Source organism: Trichoplax adhaerens, genomic scaffold (genome assembly GCF_000150275.1).
Source record: "Trichoplax adhaerens TRIADscaffold_4 genomic scaffold, whole genome shotgun sequence".
NCBI classification, from domain to species: Eukaryota; Metazoa; Placozoa; class Uniplacotomia; order Trichoplacea; family Trichoplacidae; genus Trichoplax; species Trichoplax adhaerens.
In genome coordinates, this window is record NW_002060946.1 from 7,121,241 (window position 1) to 7,139,308 (window position 18,068).

The window sequence follows — 18,068 nt, forward strand, 5'->3', positions numbered from 1 at the left end:
AGAGCTGTGTTTAGTTAATCTTTGTATAAGATTCAACAAAGCCTTATTTTTCTAAAATTTGGAATCTCGTGATTGGTATATATCACATACGGATATAAGATAATTGATTGCATGATAGAATGTAACTCAAATAGGTAAAGAAATCTCTTCATTATTCGTGATACTTAAGCTAAACTACAATAAGAAATAAATATCATCGAACATTAATTTTGACACACTTTACCAATATACGTGAATGAAAAGTTATTGATCTTATCGGAATTTGAAACTAATCAATACTCAATGCTATCAAGTCAGTGAAGGAAAAGAGTATTATCGAGATTAATTTCTCGTATAGCACAATATTCCATTGATGTAGATTTGACTTATAAATTTCTTACCTTACTCAGTAATATCAAGTAAAATCAGTAAAATAAAAGAATAGCATCGAAATTTTTTTCATTTATAATACAATATTCTTTTGAAGTAGATATAACTTATAAATTCTTGCACTAATAGTGACTTTACAACAAAATTAATTGACTTGAACAGATCCTGTTGTAAGTATTCCTTTTATACTCTATATTTTACAAAAAAAATTAATGCTGCTAAAGAGAGTACGAAGAGTGATTCCGATACTATAAGCCACATTTTTAAATACATCTATTTGAATTTCTTATAGTAGTCAAGATCTTAAACAAGTTCAGTTCAGGAAGTGAATCCTATTAAAAGCAGTTCTTAGTATTCATTAATACTCAATTTAAATCAGTGGGGAAGTTCTTGTAGTGAGATTTAAAACCTAAAGTGGAATAGCTGAAGAAACTAATATTTAACCAATATAACTCCAATTATTCTCTATTTGATGTTATTATTACGCAATTTATCGAATTACTACTTTGCAATTATTTGCTACGAAATACTTTTAAATAAAATCCAAGAAGGAATTGCATACTGCTGGAAGCATAATCGTTATTGTAGGATATTCTATTTAACTAGTTGAACAAGTATTTGTAGCCCTTGTAGTATACCAAGCATTGAAGGTAATTCATAGGTTGAATTATTAAAGACAAAGAAAGCCTTCCATAAGATCACAGTTCAAACACGATAGAAGCCTCATCTTTATCTGGTATTTCGTTAATATTAATATTAGATGCAATTAATCTTGTCGGCGTATTCTGTCTTGGTGAGGAATCAGTACTCGTTAGAGTTACTAAGTTGCTTGTTTCAGTTAATACGCGCTAATTAAAACAAGAATTGAGCAATTTTTAATAGTTTCAGCATAATCCAAGGACATAGCTAGAACGAAACTGCTGATATACCTAGCAGTCAACGTTTAATATGTATGGTATATTTGTAATATCTATCCTAAACTAAAAGCTGATAAATATGATACAAGTACGCCAGTAATGTCTCTGCTATGGCGCTATTTGACCTATAGTTATGTCTCTATACTTTAGCTTCTTGGATATCTGACACCTTCGTTATGGCTATGATAGAAATAGCTATAGCAGATTACTGTAGATCTAATTAGAACGATCTTCGAAAATATAGGACTTGATATAATTACCGTTCGTATCAAAGGTCCAGAGTAACCACTCGCTGTAAGAAATAAAGAAATATTTCAAAATAAATCATTAACGTAGAATGATTATAATTGGTAAACTGACAAATAACACTGAGACATATGTTTTAATTACTAACATTTGCGATATTTAATATTACCATGCAATTTTATAAATTCGACTTTAAATCAGATCTATTTTTAGTCCAGATCATTAGTATCGTCTGTTTAACATTTACTCGATATCATAGCATAACCAAATCAGCAAAATAAAATGTTCTTCCTTGTGAGAGACATTTATCGATGATATTACGCTGATTTTATCGACTAAAAGATCAAGTTCCGCATATATCAGTAACTTTCTAGTTAAAATCTCACACTACTCTTACGAGTATCAAATGCGTTGGTAGAACACGAATCATCTTCTTTTCCAGAATTGTTTGGCTTTTGACTCGATGTCACTCCGCTTGTCAATTTCACAGGCTGTTATTGAATTTTAGATGCACATTTCATCAGTTTGATAGATTAAATAGATCGATTTCAATAAATAGACGCTTTCAAGGTTTCAATTAGGTTAATTTCTATTAGTAGTATATGTTAACAAAGCAGTGCTTCTCTAAATTTACTTTTTTCACTATAGAATAAGCAAAAAGAATTGGAAATAGCTTAAGGTTTAAAAAGTCATTAATCAGATTTACTTTTAATGCTGTTGAAAAGTCTCTATGTACTTTATACTGCTTGTCAATCCATAGCGATCAGTTAATCGCCTTAACGCAGTTCGGACCTAGTGATAGTTTTAAGGTATCATAAGCTATGCTAGTATGATAGCATAATCTAAATACAGTTCTATAGAATTGTAATGTAACATAGTATTGTGATTGTAGACTGTTAGTCATGTTTAGTATAATGTACGGTAGATATTTATCCTAGGAGAAAGCTTATTGCGTTTAATTTTCTTCATTCTGTGATTTTGACTAATATTCAAATCAGAATATTCATTTCAATGACATCGGAGCAAATAATTTAAGTATGCATATGCAACATTGCTATAAAATTTGAAAACTTTTAATATTGAATCTCACTTAATTAAATAATTAACAAAACTAGTTGGCAGCAATAGAACTTGATAAGATTCGATTATCGTCCATGTAATGAAAAATTAACGACAAACAAATGTAGTCAGCATATCAGTGTTCTAGTCAAAAGGGTTATATCAGCAACATTTTAGAAGAAGTATATTGATTTAATTCTTCACTTGAGCCAAATTTAACCAAATTCTTAGAACTATTTCAACCGCTGTAAATTAATCAAGATATATTACGATAAAATGGGTCATTAATTTTTCATTACATGGACGATAATCGAATCTTATCAAGTTCTATTGCTGCCAACATTTATGTGTATCATAATTTCAAAACTAAAATAGGTGTAGATCTTTATTTCATCACATAGTTTACCATATTATCAGCGATTTTCCTCTATGCACATTATACATACATCACGAACCAAAATTCATAATATAACAATACAAGGAAATTGTTGACATAAGAATACCTATACACTAACTAACAATATTCTCGATAACAGTTTATAATGAAGCAAGTAAATACTTTCTTGCTGCACATACTATTTACTGTATTAGAGTCAGATAATAAAACATATGACTTATAGAATAATTGTCATAAAATAACTATGCAGAAATTACTTTAAGTACGACCTGAGTAGGAATTAGATGAAATTGAGCCTCTTCTTACTATTTTTGGTTTATAGCTAACTCTACCAATACATTAGGTAAATGATTTAAATTGAAATACATAGCCGCTATGCAAAGATTTATAAGTTGAAAATGAGACACTTTTGGCAACCTCTAATAACTTTAATCTCCTAAAAATTCCATATTTTAATACTTCTATGCTGTATTAATGGGTCTAAAGCAATCATTCTAAATGTATTTTTAGATTATTTATTATTTATAGTAAGCTCTATCTCGTTTACATAGGTATTCGAATTTACAGTCATGCAGTTCGGAATATATCGTGAATCTGCGACGTTTTAAGACTTACGGATATAGTGTTGCAAGGTTGTGAATAATTTACATTTGCTATGCAGACGATATTATAATCTAAAGTAAATCATGAACTTCTTAGCCATATTTAGAAATCTTAGTCTCGAACCTGGAAGACTAAAATAATTCAGTTTGAGTCTAAAGAAGGAGAATTGTTGACACAAATATTATCAATCGATCGATTCTCCTGGGCAAGAGGATAGCTGTTAAATTTCCAAAGGACAAAAGTAATAGCTAGCAGGAGAATCAATTTATCATCATTTCCACAGCATAGTCAACACAATGATAACCTTAAATTGTATATTATATTTTAATATAATTAGAGCTATTCAATCTAACATGATTCAAAACATCCGGTGGAATGTGAATATACAAACATAAATTATCTATGGCATTGTTTAATTGCAGTTTCACGGTTTCACAGAAATATAGATTATGGTAGCGGCAGTATATTGTCGATAATATTAGTAATGGCATTAGATACAGAATAGAAACGTACGAAAGGCAAATAATCAAGATATTTAACAACAGATCTCCAGTAATATTCTTTAATTTATAATTTGATGAGAATGACTTGCTGATAATTTGTTTTCTGGAATCTCGTTGATATTAATATCAGGTCCGATTAATGATTTCGATTTAGTCATTTTATTCACTGTATTGGCTTCATTGATTATGATTAGATCTTTATTACGATTTGATGATCGCTAAAATTGTTGAATAATTTGGATAATGGATTAAAAGAAGCGAATCTATGCAGCTTATTGAGTATCTAATCTACTGTTACCAGGTAATATAACGATCTACAGTATGATATTGGCCTATCTCGGCTTCCGCTATAGAGTAGTTATACATTTAAATTACCTTCTTTGACTTGGATTTATTATTACATCCAGAGGCTAAATATCAATTTAAAAACAGGTTAGGCATCCAGTAGTCATGCTTACGATTAATGAATATCTTTTCAGTATTCAATTGAGTAGCATAAGACACGAAATAATCTATAAAAGTTTATCTCAACGCGATATAAAATTCTTCACTATCATAACGACAAAATTTTGATAAAGTATTTTACGTGGGGCTAGATTACTGCTGATATCCATAATACTCGCTTCCAGAAGCCTAACACACGATAATTCAGGCACGTTATATTATAATTGCTATCAAAGATAACTTCCTAAAAGCAGCCTCTTTGCTACAAGATACTAACAGTTTGATAAAGTTTTCCATGGTCCAATACACGAGCATATCATGAGCTGTCATATTCAACTAATTTTGCGCTAACTATTTTATGATATATGATTTTATATTGTAGTATCAAAAATGTTGAAACCCCTTTTAATTTTACCTGCATCAAATGGACGTGCAGAATGTGGTTCTTCTTCTTGTGAGGAATTCTTTGCTCCAGTTGCTACACCTTCTGTCGTTGACTTGAGTGGCTATGAAACCATTAAAATGAATGACATCATAAATATTTATAATTGAAGGATCAGAAGCATAGTATATTTCTTGAATAGAATTAGCAAAAATGTTAGACTACATCAAATAGTATAGCTAAATCATAGGATAAAGGCCGATAAAAGTATTAAAAACCCTTAGTAAGATACGTGAAAATCAGCTAAAAGTAGAATAATTCTCGAATAATTCTCTTTATTTTAAAGATTTTGCATCTTTAATACTACCTTAAGAGCGGTAGAAAAATCTCTATGCAATTTACTCGTAAGCCCATAACGGTTCATAAATCGGCGAAAGCCATTTCGAACCTAAGCCAGGATAGTATCAAGAGTAATTTCATATAATCACTTGTAACTTATTTATCACTATTGCAAGTAAGGTATTAGACTTGATTATTTTTGATTTAGCATATTGTGATGTACATTAGAACTAAATACAATAGCTGCTTAAAAATCTAATTCATTTAGTGCAAATTTTAATTAGAAGAGAAATGGAATACGACTATTGGCAACTTACCTCTGAATTGTAGACGCACTGTGATATAAAAATAAAAACCCCCTAAAGAGTAGAAAAATCCTTACGGTAAGAAAATTTGGTTACAAGGCATAGGAATATAATGGATGAGCTCAGGAGGAAAATTCATCTGATGGGATCAAATTATAACATTTTATTGGTATTAATTTGTTATAATACCTGCAAGCCGTTCAATATCACGAATAAATATGCAAAGAAGACGGTATTATCATCGGCTGCTAAAAGACCAAATGTCCATGTTAAGCCTAGCAAAGGCATTAGAAGAATAATGGCTCTCGTAGCAGTCCTGAAGGAAAATAACTGTTATAAGACTTGACTCTTTTAAATTTATAAGCATTTAACTCTTAATTATGTTTCAATATTATGATAATACTAATTATCTCATTGACGATATTTCAATCTCAAATTTTAATTAAATATCCTTATAATCAAGTAATTTAGCAATTTTACCTTAAATTTCTAAAATGTTGATTGCCAGTTCTAACGGCTACTGCTGCTGTTTTACTTATTGCAATTTTCGTAACAATCAGCATAATAATGAAATTGATCTATAATAAGGAAATTAATGAAAGTAATGTAAATAAGGAGCTATACTATCCTTAGAGCTATATTCCTTACTATCCTTTTTAAATTTAATACAGTTTAGAATTGAATAGCAGAAAGGCAGTGTATCGTTAACAATTTAATTTTGAACAAAATCACGATAATTTTTTATTTATACTACTCCAAATTAAAATAAAATATTGTGAAATATTATAGAAAAGAATGTCTTAAATAAGACACTTATTCCTTTTAAGCTTGAATCTGAGACAAAAGACATGAAAGAAAAGTGATAATTGGATATTCTATTTTTATGATTTATTGTGATGTAAATGATTGCTAAATGATAATTGTACTCACCAAAATAATAACTATTGCAGGCCCTGCAAAGGCCCAAATAAGTCCATTACCTATAGAAAGCCAACAACTACGAAATAAATTAGTATTTTAGCATTTAAAATTAACATTTTATTTTGGATTTTCCAAGATTTTGACTTCTAGATACAATCTTATGCACGTTGTCCTTACTTTTAAAAATTGTACCAATTAGATCTCATTTTATTGTATGAGCTATACCTAGCAATTTAATTACTGGAAAGGATCGATATTATCAACAGAAATATAGTAAATGATGCAAGCATAGTTATATACAATCTGCTAGCCTTATAACTACAATCAAAAGTAAGGATAAGATAAATTCAATTAAATTTTGCAAATGCTATCAGGATATCGAAGCCTGAAGGCAAACTGAAAATCGGAAAGATCTAAAATCATAATACTGGATGCTAATACTAGCACAAAAATCGAACGATTCCATCCACATTTCCATTAGTTAATTCATGAATATATTTTAAGTAAATTATTATTAATGAATGATACAAGTACACCATCAAATTTAAAACTAATTCTACGAAGTTAAATGATATCTTATCTATCTGCAATATCAGCCAGAAAATAAAATTTCAGGTTATTCTTAGCATTAAGTGATATTAGGACTCTTTATTACCTTCCATTAATTCCATAATCATGGTAGCGTATTGCTGCCGATAATCCTGTAATAATGATTGGAATTCCTACATTGTCATCACACACAATGTACAATAGTATAAATTATGAATTTTGCTGAAATTGAATGTATATGTTCAAGTGATTTTCATAACTATTGGAATAGCGAAGAATACCAATGATTTTAAACTAAACATTTTACCCCATCCAATTGCACAGTAAAGGAGTGAACGGTCTTTTTCATCGAATACTGTTACAATTTGCAAATACAAGTGAAGGCCTTCTACCAACATCCACATAAAAACTGATAAATAGCATAGATGGAGACCAATAGCTAAGATCCTGCATAATATCTATAAAGGATTATTTTGAGAATGCAATAATCTGATTCAGTCTCTCTTCTAGCCTTGATTGATTTATAACTAATAGTAATAATGTACCGGTACAGCTGAAACATTCATTCCAATTAGCAGACATATTTGAGCAAGAAAGAGCGCTAATATCAAATGCTTATGGATATTATATCTCTCTGAATTCAATCTAACGAGAAAGAAACAAAGGATCGGCTAAGAAATTAATGCAAGTAAATAAGTGATCGCATATATATAACTCAGATAATAGACATAATGAATATATGCGTATACCAATTTACCTTAGCAAACCAAATAAGACCACAGTTATAAACAGAAATATTTGCGATATACCGCAAAAAATGTAAGTTAAAACCTCCAAAATTTTCCTATCTTTTCGTGCAAGCTTGTGTAATTTTTTATACATAAAGGGAAATGCATTTATTCATAGCGTTTCTCAACTTTCTATCACATTAATAGATATCATAATAAGAGAAATTTATATTTCCCTATTTTTTACCTCTTGACCCGAAACTCTCATTAATACTGCAAATTGAGTTAAATGTCGGCAGTGGCAGACAGTATGTGTTTTGTTACTAGAAATTAGTTTACAACCGGTAGCAGACCAACTCCCATCTTTCCTATAGTTATGGGATTGAAACCGTAGTATTCAGATATGGAGATGTTCTATTTTGTTGCAATATTTAAAAACTAGATAGCAGTATCTATTTTCAGCATGATCAACATTTCTCCTAGTTACCTTACCCTATTGTAAAGTCCCAATGAACGCAAGTAACATTAATGGATGAAATATCCTAAGTCAAAGAATAGAAACAAAGTGCTAGCTTTAGAAAATGGTTTAAAATAACACAACTAATCACAATTCCCTCTGTGTTAGAGCTACAATATATATTTTATATTAGTTGCCTGTAACAATATTACTAAAAGTAGCTAATATGTATCATGTCAGTTGGCACAGCTACAGCATAGAGTATTGGGATATACCTACACGGAATCATTTTCTATACAAATAATATCATATAGCACTACCGTTAACGTCATGATTATGCAAGCAAACACTGTTTTGTAAATAGATGCAAGCTTAAAACGATCAAGAAGTGGATAACATAAAGATAAATAAATAGGCAAGATGAAAGAATAAAAATCCAAACTAGGTAGAAGTTAGAGTAGAATAAAATTATAGCTATGAAAAGCATCGTTTTAACGCACTGTAAAAAGTAAAAACGGATAAAAAATATAATAGCTAGAATTTCGTCTTCTTGCGTATTTGTGGTATGAGAATATTAAAAATTTAAATTTCTAAGCCCAAACAAAAAAAAATTATTATTGGTAATTACTTAACTCATAATTGGTAGTACTTGCCTTAAGATGTGCCAGAGTAAATTGGAAGGGATAATCCCAACTTAGTCTACTTACTGGCAACGTTAAAGAACTTATAATATCAGAATTGATGATTTCTCCGGCTACATCAATGCTAAATAAAAATAAAATTTTTAGGCAGCATATACAGTCGATAGTATTATCCGTAAATTTTATTCGTGCTATGAATAAGCTATATTACTTCTACTCGTAGTAACATGTTAATATGCAGTACCTTCCTTCATTAGGCCTTTTCAAATCTCTATTTATTAGGTGATTCAAGGTTGTATAATACGATGCAGCAACTGATATTGCACCAGATACTTTCCAAATTTTAAAATATAGAATATACATTAAATTGATACATGAAATTTCACATTTAGAGAAATACCGATAGTGATTATGTTACTTTGGCAGTAGAAGCTCCGATTACCATAAGTGTTAAGTACGGGAAAAGTGCTTCATAGTATGACTGCTTTCAAGCTGAAATATGGCATACACAAGCTACTACTGCAACTAGAAGCTTAATGGCATGAACTAGATTCTAATAGCTGCTACATAGGGATTAGATTATTTATACCATTCATATTGGACGCAGCATAGGAAGGCAAAATAAATTCATTAGCCAGTAACTCATTACCATATAATCTTCTGAAAGTAGTTCGATAAGGGTTTCGAAGAAAATCTTGAACCCGAATCCGTTGAATATGGAATGCTGTAAAAAGCAATGTTAATATAAGTTGACATCGAAAGTGAAGAGCGTAATCCATATTCTCTATTGTGCCTTACCCTAATTATTATAGCACTTATGGAATACAATTATCTACAATTCGAGTATAAGTTTGACTAAGAAACATATCTGCATAAGAAAATCATATTTTACTGTTTTCTTAAGATAAATGTAGTACTCGATAGCAAGTACTGATGAGGATATACTATTAAATATGCGCATACAAGTTATTTACTTATTATATTTTTAAAATAAAATTTCAAGTTTAAAATGTAAGAGCAATGTAGAGTATAAATATTTACGATTTGGAGTCCTTTGAATTATATTTTTAAAATTATGAAGTAAGCGAGATACTTATGGATGCTATAACGACTAGTTGATGATACGAGTTTAAAGTACTACCATTAGTTTTTTTATTATAAGAATGATGAAGTGATATATCCGATAATCTACTTAACCCTTCTTTCTGCTGTAAGTTTATATATCTAGATTACATACTCAATAAGTAAACATTGTAGATATACATACTACACTAATATCGATTTTTATAATATAAAATCAGACAGGCTTAGCAATTCTTGGATAACTTACTCATTTCAGGAGAGTTAACAATGAAAACACTTTCAAGTTCAAGATTTTCCGCTACTTGTGTAGTGTAAACGTGAGTAATCTTCATTAATCTCTTTAGATCTGTCAACTATGTAAGTAAAGAGAGTCAAGCTTCTATGGTAGTCAATGAAGATCATTCTGATGATCAATTTAATGAAAGTTAATTTCATAAGAAATATTACTCTATCAGCGGCTAAAACGATATTATCCTTGCTAGTTAGATCGGTCATGACGTTGAAGAAATCCTAATGGATAGATCAACCGGAGATTATTCTATTACCAGAATTTTAACGTTATTGGTGTTAAATTGTCATTGTTGATCCTAAATATTTCAATAGTAACTTAAATACTAAAAGCTACTATATTAGAATTAAACTAAAAGAAAGGCTAACTCCGAACTTTTTGGTATAATATTATTCTAAATTATACCAGTCGTAGTAGAGTAACTGGTAGAATTCTTCTATAAATATAGCTATTTATAATTATTAACAATAAAATTGCTATCACAATACAGTATTAAAGGATACCCAATTCTTAATGTAGCAATCGTAAAACTTTTTAAACATCAAAATTAGTATCACTGTTTGAAAAATTATTGTTATGCTTCTACAATTTAGGTTACCTTAAAATAGCTTTCCTTGATTTCACATGATTCATTCTGAATTTTAACCATGAGTTGCAATCGATCCAAAATTCTTGCCGAAAAATTAAGGTCTTGGCTAGTGATATTTTTCGAGCTTTTGAATACATTATGGAGCTCTTGTAATACTTGGATGCCTGTCGTAACGGGTTTCTCATTTTCGATTAGAGTTGACTAAGAAATTAGTGAAAAGATAATCGAAATTTTGGTAAATGATTATAAAATTCATTGAATGCAAACAATTTTGTTGGATATGGTAACCTACTATAGAATAAAGAGCTTGAAACGCCGCGGACAGTCCAGTTTCTAAGTTACTAGCATTTATCCATGATGTAATTATTGATGTAGGCAAACTTGGTAAAGATTTTGAACTTGCCGGTGGTTCTATAAGATGAATTATAAACCAATAAATTAACTTACTGAGTAAGTCATGTATTAACCATTTATAAAACTATGTGTTGTTATAATCGTTTCATTGACAGTTTGATCTAATTCTAAGTTTTGCAATTGCCATTATTTTTGAGTTATTATAGATTATATACGACAAAATGAATTATTAATTATAATAAAATTAAGCATTGGAGAAACATTTGAGATAAAATCACCTCAAATATTGAATTTTATGGCTAAGGAAATAAAGTGATACGATATATTTAATGATCAGAAAAAATTAGATTAAGCCTCTAACTTACTGCATTTGATGTTGAAGTTTCTCGCTAATTTAATTTAAATTAAATAGAAAAGGTAGTTGGTTTATACTCATAAAGATGTAGTTATAGCTTAATATGAAAGTATAATTACAGTATCAATTCACAGCCCTAAATGATTAGCTTTTACGCTGCTGCAGCCAACGAAAACTAAAGAAAGTATAATCTAAGATTGGAAGCATACTTTATTCAAATAATATCGCCATTCTTACCTTTAGTGCTGGAAGGTACGAATAATGAAGAATTATTTGTGCATGTTACAGATGACGCCATCACTATATCTATCAAAAATATATATGAAAGAATTTAGAGCGAATTCATTTTTCAAAATATGTGTGACATGCAATAGAAGATATTTTTAAACCAAAAGAATTAGCTGGGCAAGAAGACTCTAAAGCATAAAGAAATAGCTATTGATTAATGATATTATCCTTTAAATACGGACTTCGATCTATTGGATATGTCTGTCCACTCCATTTAATTTGCAAAGATTTTAAGCACTCTAAGCATCAATAAATAATTTTTGATTAGTGATGCTATCCCTTAGTTATTGACGTCTATCTTTTGGCATTATCTGTCAACTACATTTAATTTGCGAAGATTTCTAGCGCACTAAGATAAATCATCTCAGGTTATTATAACGAACATCGGTAAATATATTATTAAGGTACATTATTATTTATGTCATCATTTAAACTAAACTTTAAAGTTATTATTAAAATAGCATGAAAGTGTAGAACAATAATTTTCTCAATTCTATATTAGCTATAAATATAAAGCTCTTTTTATAGCATGATCAATTCCGAAACTTGCCCAAATGCTTTATAGCATTTTCATGATCCTGCTGAATCTCAGATATTTTTTTTCATCCATTAAAATGAGAAAATATCTAAATTTTAGCATTAAATTGGAGTTAATACTCCATTCTAATCATCTGTAAAGATATTGAGTAGTACTGTAAAGAAAGATATGCCCAAGCTGATTTAACTGACTTTGCCACCGAAATTATCAGGGCATGAATTACGCCACCTTTTTAATTTGCTGATTAAGAAAACGCAAATACGAGAGCAATAGCAACTAATCAGCCTTGTACGTAGGAGCGATCAAGTTTGATACAACCGCAATAATGTGAATAATCCCTATAATACAAAATTCTGCAGCTACCATACTGATATTATCGCGAAACGAATGAATTCCGATTATCACTATATAATCACAACAATGTGAATAATCACTGTAATATAAAATTCTACAGCTGTTATACTATATCAGCGAAATATGAAGGTATACCGGCTATCAATATATCAAATCAATGGCTTTCAACTACTTACCATTTGACTGAAAATAAATTTGGTTAAGTAGATTTAATTGCGGTTGAATGATAGGTAATAAGAGTAAAGGAAGTATCGTACTTAAAATCCAATTGTCACACACCGCTAGTGAAAAAGTAAATCTACAAACGCCTCTTACTGACTTAAAGAGACGAGATCAGCTATATCGCGCAATAATTCAGTTCCGATAACCGAATACTATAGTATAGTTTTAGCGTCGCTAATAGAGTAGACGAGGTAGTCAGGAAATTACTACTATTTATTACTGAAGAAATCTTGATAGCCAAGACTATAGTCTTAACAATTCAATAGCAATTGAAAAATTAGTTGACTAACTAACCGAATACCAACTAAAATGTGGTCTTCAGGCATCAACCTTTTATAGTATAGTCAAAAACTCATGGTGCGCATAAAATAAAACTATCCTTCTACTCTAGAAACTATATTGTTTTTTATGTACCTTTCAAATTAGAATTTTTCCTGATAGTAACTAATTCATCTACGGCCGATAATGGTAACGAAATCTCGTATGGGCTGGTAGGTGAAATGTAAGTTACTCCATCTGAAAATATGAAATAAATATGTCTTAATATTATCATAAGGCGCAATACATTATCAACTATCAGCTGACAGCAGTAGTTACCTGAGTGTAAAAACTATCAATTATTTTACCTTCCATAATAGTGGTATAATCTGGAGCACTTTGGGTAGCAGTTGGGTCGATATACGCTGTATTCAATTTTAAAAGTGATGAAATATCAGAAGATTGGACAACTAATATTTGGCTACTAGACGGTGTTTAATACTTGGCGACCCTAAGTTTGACATTAGATCATTATCTGGAGAACGACTCCATGACAGAACACTAGTTGATTGAAAGCTATGAGTTTTTTCTAATTTAGGCAGCATTAATGAGAGATTATTAGATTAGTAATTCCGTACTTAAAATGAGCATCACCCTATTACCAATACATAGTATTTATTTCCAAATTAGATATCAAATAAGATGATGTTGAATGGTATTAAATGTGTCATAAAATGTCATATGGCTCCATGCATATGCATGCTCATCATACCTGTCCATTCATCGGATAGTACAGGAGTGCTTGAGCTGAGCAAATTGGCTGACTTCACGACCTCTATGCTGGCATCAGGTAGCGTTTCTAATTCAATATTTTTGGGAAAAAATCAAATACTGTCTTAAATTTAATCCAATATATGCAAGAATTTAAATTATCGTCACTATATTACCAATTACTAGACTTATTATGTCCTGATAATATCCGTTAACATCTCATCTAAGCCATTTAAAACTAAGTCTACAGGGCACTGAATACTAATGATTGGATTATATCCTGATAGTATTCGTCGACAGTACTCATTAACATCTCATCTATACTATCTGAGACTAAGTGTACTCGATACTGATTATTGGATTTAGTAGACATTTCTGCTCCGAATTTTGCTTACCATTAACCAAGCTACTAGTGATCGATAAAGTAGCCGATGCATGATATAATTCGCCATTCCAAAGCACAAGGTTTGCGGATACAGATGTCATAGAGGATGACTGCTTTTGAATAGTATTAGAACTACTTTGGCCACCTGCCTGCAGGCTGCTCCTTTCAAAGTTTACTAATTGTGTAACTTCCATCAAAGTCGTAGCAGCTATCGTAATTTGTTGAGCAGATGTATCGGAACTTAATTCAGGCTGTTCGAAATCAACAGTATACGAACTACTTATCTCTTGATCTACATGCATCGCCGATTCTGTCGAGGCTGCTACTAAAGAGGAAGTAATATCACTGGATTCTATAGCACTTAAAGAGATTGATGCTGTTTACAAGAAATGTATAATTATAAATTTTAGTAGTGTCAATTTAGCTAAATTACGAAATAAATAGTAAAGAAAATTGAGTAGATATACTTACGAAGAACGCTGAAATAGGAGGCATAAGTTGAAATGGCAACACTTGTAGGATCTTACAAACGAAAAGAATCATGATAAGAAACTAGTATTTGACAATAGGACGCATATTTGAATACTCCTACAGTACAATCTCTATTAGCGCGTATATATTCGATAAAACAATTATATTCATACATTTTTGGCAGATGTAATGAGCTCTAAACCCTTCAATTCCTTCGCAATGCACATCATACCAACCCCAAGCTTGCAATCGATAGGCATAGACCACACAATCTTGGTAGTAATAGTGAGGTTGATAATATCCCCAATCAACATAACCGCTAGCTACCTCATTATCGATTATCCATCGATAGGCGGTTGGATTATTGGTTTCATCGATATCCCTTAAGCCAATCCAGTAATATTCATTTGTACTCATAATATCAATTAATAGCTGGCGTACATCTCTAGAATCTACTTTAACTAGACCTCCACCAGAAGATTGGCAAATTGAAGACGCAGAGGCGTATTTAATTATGCTTGATGTATCGACGACTTTATAACAAATATTGCTTAGCGAATACCATTCTGTGTCACCACAATCGCCAAAAGCTTTAGTTATAATCTCTATCAATTTTGATGCAATAATAATGTTAATGATTGTACAATTTCGCTAATCAAATTTTTGACGGAATAATATTGGCAATCATTATAGAAAGGGGTCACAAGTGATAGTAGTCATAATTGTAACAGCAGTAATATTTAAAATTGTATATCATTGCTTATATATCCCTTCACTAGTAATTTTACATATTCTACCATTTTATTAGGTTTTTCGGTGGGTCAATTAGCTAGACTGTATCGATGCTTGCTTACGCTATATTGCTGCCAAAGCACTTGACTGTTATATGATACTAACAACACTATTTTGAGCCGCCTTGTAGGCTAATATTCTTTGATAAAGTAAATCGCATGAGAAACCTGCAATGAACATCATAGTAGATCATCAATTATTAATTAAACTTTAGGAAAACTTTGTTATTTTGACCAGCTAAAGCATGCTTTAAATCTACAGCATGTGAAATTTAACTTGCCATTTCTTCGTTCACTATATCTAGTAGGTTTCTTACTGCAGTTGAATCACAAGAATACCTTTTCAGTGTTTTGTCAATTATTAGTATAGACTGACTAAGCTATCTAATAAACTGATAGAAATACTACTGGTGATTAAGAATGGTAAGAGATAGTATATTCGAGTAGGTTAGAAATTTAAATTGGATTCATTTACGTCAAATTTGAAACAGGAAGAGCCACAAACATCCATTAGCGATCAATAAGTTAATCATACAGGCAGCTTAAAAATTGATTAAATTAGTTATATGATAGGCTATACGCTTCGTTCATGCAATAATAATATACTCCAGAATTAAAAATTTGTATTATTTCGCGTTATTGGTGCCAAAATTTTTGAGCTATGTAAATTCTATGAATGTTACAAAATGAAATTTGTAACGAAGAAAGTTAGCAACACTAAAAGAAATTATTTCACTACGAACCTACTGCCAACTTTGTTCTTTCCGATATCTACTGACGGTACTACACTATATGCTAACGATCTTTCCATCTTAGGGTGGTTATAGTAAAACCGTTAGTCTCTCTTAAACTAGAGTAAACTCAAGCTTTATTAAAAGAACATTCAATTTATAGCGAATCTAGATAAAAATTAATTATCGGCATATAGATAATATTAACTATACACTTATTTATAAAATTATATATAAGGTCATAAATAGCGTCTATCAACAAATATCACTTATATAATCTTTTGAAATAAGATTGGTATTTATATATGTACACTAAAATCACTTCGAGACTATGCGTTGTAAAATAGAAATAAAAATATGGAAAGTGATCATTTTAGCCGATATAGATATTCAATTGAAAACAGAATTAAGGGGTATTATTATTTTACCTGGGATGACTTCAGCATCTGTTGCCGGAAAACATGTACTCAGCTGAAAGTATAAATCATTAATGTATTGCTTAACGGTGCAAAAATTTAATTATTATGTAACTAAACAGAATTAAATAAGTTAACTATCAACTAACTGAAATACCATAAGAAATGGTGATTAACTGCTAATGGAATAGTAGTATGGTGTACAGCAATATAAGTTTCGATTCTATCTAAATTTTAGTCCAAACTATAACGATAAATGTTACTTTTTCAATGACGACTGATACCATTTTAAGAATGTGAATATGTCCGCAATAACTTATTGCGATTTTCGTACGGCTAAGGTGATCTCTATCATAATCTCCAATTTGAAAATGTTGTCAGTAAGGGTAATTATGATCATTTTATTACAATAATTAAAAAGGCATCTGTGATATTTCCTCCGAAAGTCTCAACTAACACCCTAGAGCTTCATAACGACATTAAAGCCCAAAATTTTAATATCTAAATCAATATGCCATAATTTATACTCGTTATTATGGAATTTAAAACTAAGTTTAGTAAGCATATTTTATATGCCTAGCACACAACTAAACAAGTCACTACAATATGTAATTATTTCTAAATTATCTTCGATGTTAGCTTCTATATTTACGGAAATTACAGTATTACCTTCCAATGTAGTAAATCTTAAATTGTAATTATAAAAATAATTCACAATTCCATCTTATTCTCTTAACGCTAATTATTAAATGTACAATTATATCTTGTGATAACAGTCTGTCTACATCTCTGTGCGGACGTCATAATAATTTTAGATGATTTATCTGGAAAAGAAATTTGAGTGTATTAATAACTTCTTGATCACGCCATATGTTATGAGACACTAATAATCAATTTTGCGATATTCATATATGTGAAACCAGTATTTATCATCAGCAATCTTGAAGTAGGTATAAGATTTGTCAAAGTAAAGTTATACTGTTATCAATCCATTGTAAAAATGTAGCAGAATTTACTAGCTATTGCGTTATCGATATCTATGGATAAATTGTTGGGTAAAATTTATTTAATTATACGAGTACTTTCGCAGGTTTAACTAGATTGCAAATACATTCTTTAAAGGACATGTTCCGATTTGGAAGCCCACGGTTCGATAACTATTCAACTGATATTCATAGTCTTGATCTTTAAAGGATTTGACTAGTTCTAATATATTGTGAATGAATGCATTGGGATCATCGCAATATAATGTAATCTTTTACCTTGCAAGATCTAAATCGCGATAATAGGTTAAGAAATATACAGCATGCCAT

The 18,068-nt window shown here is 30.4% G+C and overlaps 2 protein-coding genes across 2 annotated transcripts; both read right to left on the minus strand.

The window, feature by feature from the left end:
* Positions 1–4,153: 4,153 nt before the first annotated feature.
* TRIADDRAFT_55995 (uncharacterized protein) lies at positions 4,154–11,828 on the minus strand (the record flags this gene model as incomplete). The annotated part of the gene is made up of 19 exons (XM_002112164.1): positions 4,154–4,312; positions 4,470–4,504; positions 4,954–5,044; positions 5,288–5,368; positions 5,577–5,618; positions 5,754–5,880; positions 6,045–6,142; positions 6,495–6,544; positions 7,141–7,186; positions 7,316–7,492; positions 8,010–8,130; positions 8,255–8,304; positions 8,927–8,984; positions 9,105–9,192; positions 9,450–9,584; positions 10,191–10,296; positions 10,831–11,022; positions 11,114–11,232; positions 11,768–11,828. 19 exons carry the CDS (start codon positions 11,826–11,828, stop codon positions 4,154–4,156), a joined length of 1,836 nt encoding a protein of 611 aa, XP_002112200.1.
* An 804-nt stretch (positions 11,829–12,632) lies between these two features.
* TRIADDRAFT_55996 (uncharacterized protein) lies at positions 12,633–18,068 on the minus strand (the record flags this gene model as incomplete). The annotated part of the gene is made up of 8 exons (XM_002112165.1): positions 12,633–12,760; positions 13,347–13,448; positions 13,559–13,615; positions 13,963–14,049; positions 14,357–14,722; positions 14,991–15,422; positions 16,768–16,810; positions 18,018–18,068. 8 exons carry the CDS (start codon positions 18,066–18,068, stop codon positions 12,633–12,635), a joined length of 1,266 nt encoding a protein of 421 aa, XP_002112201.1.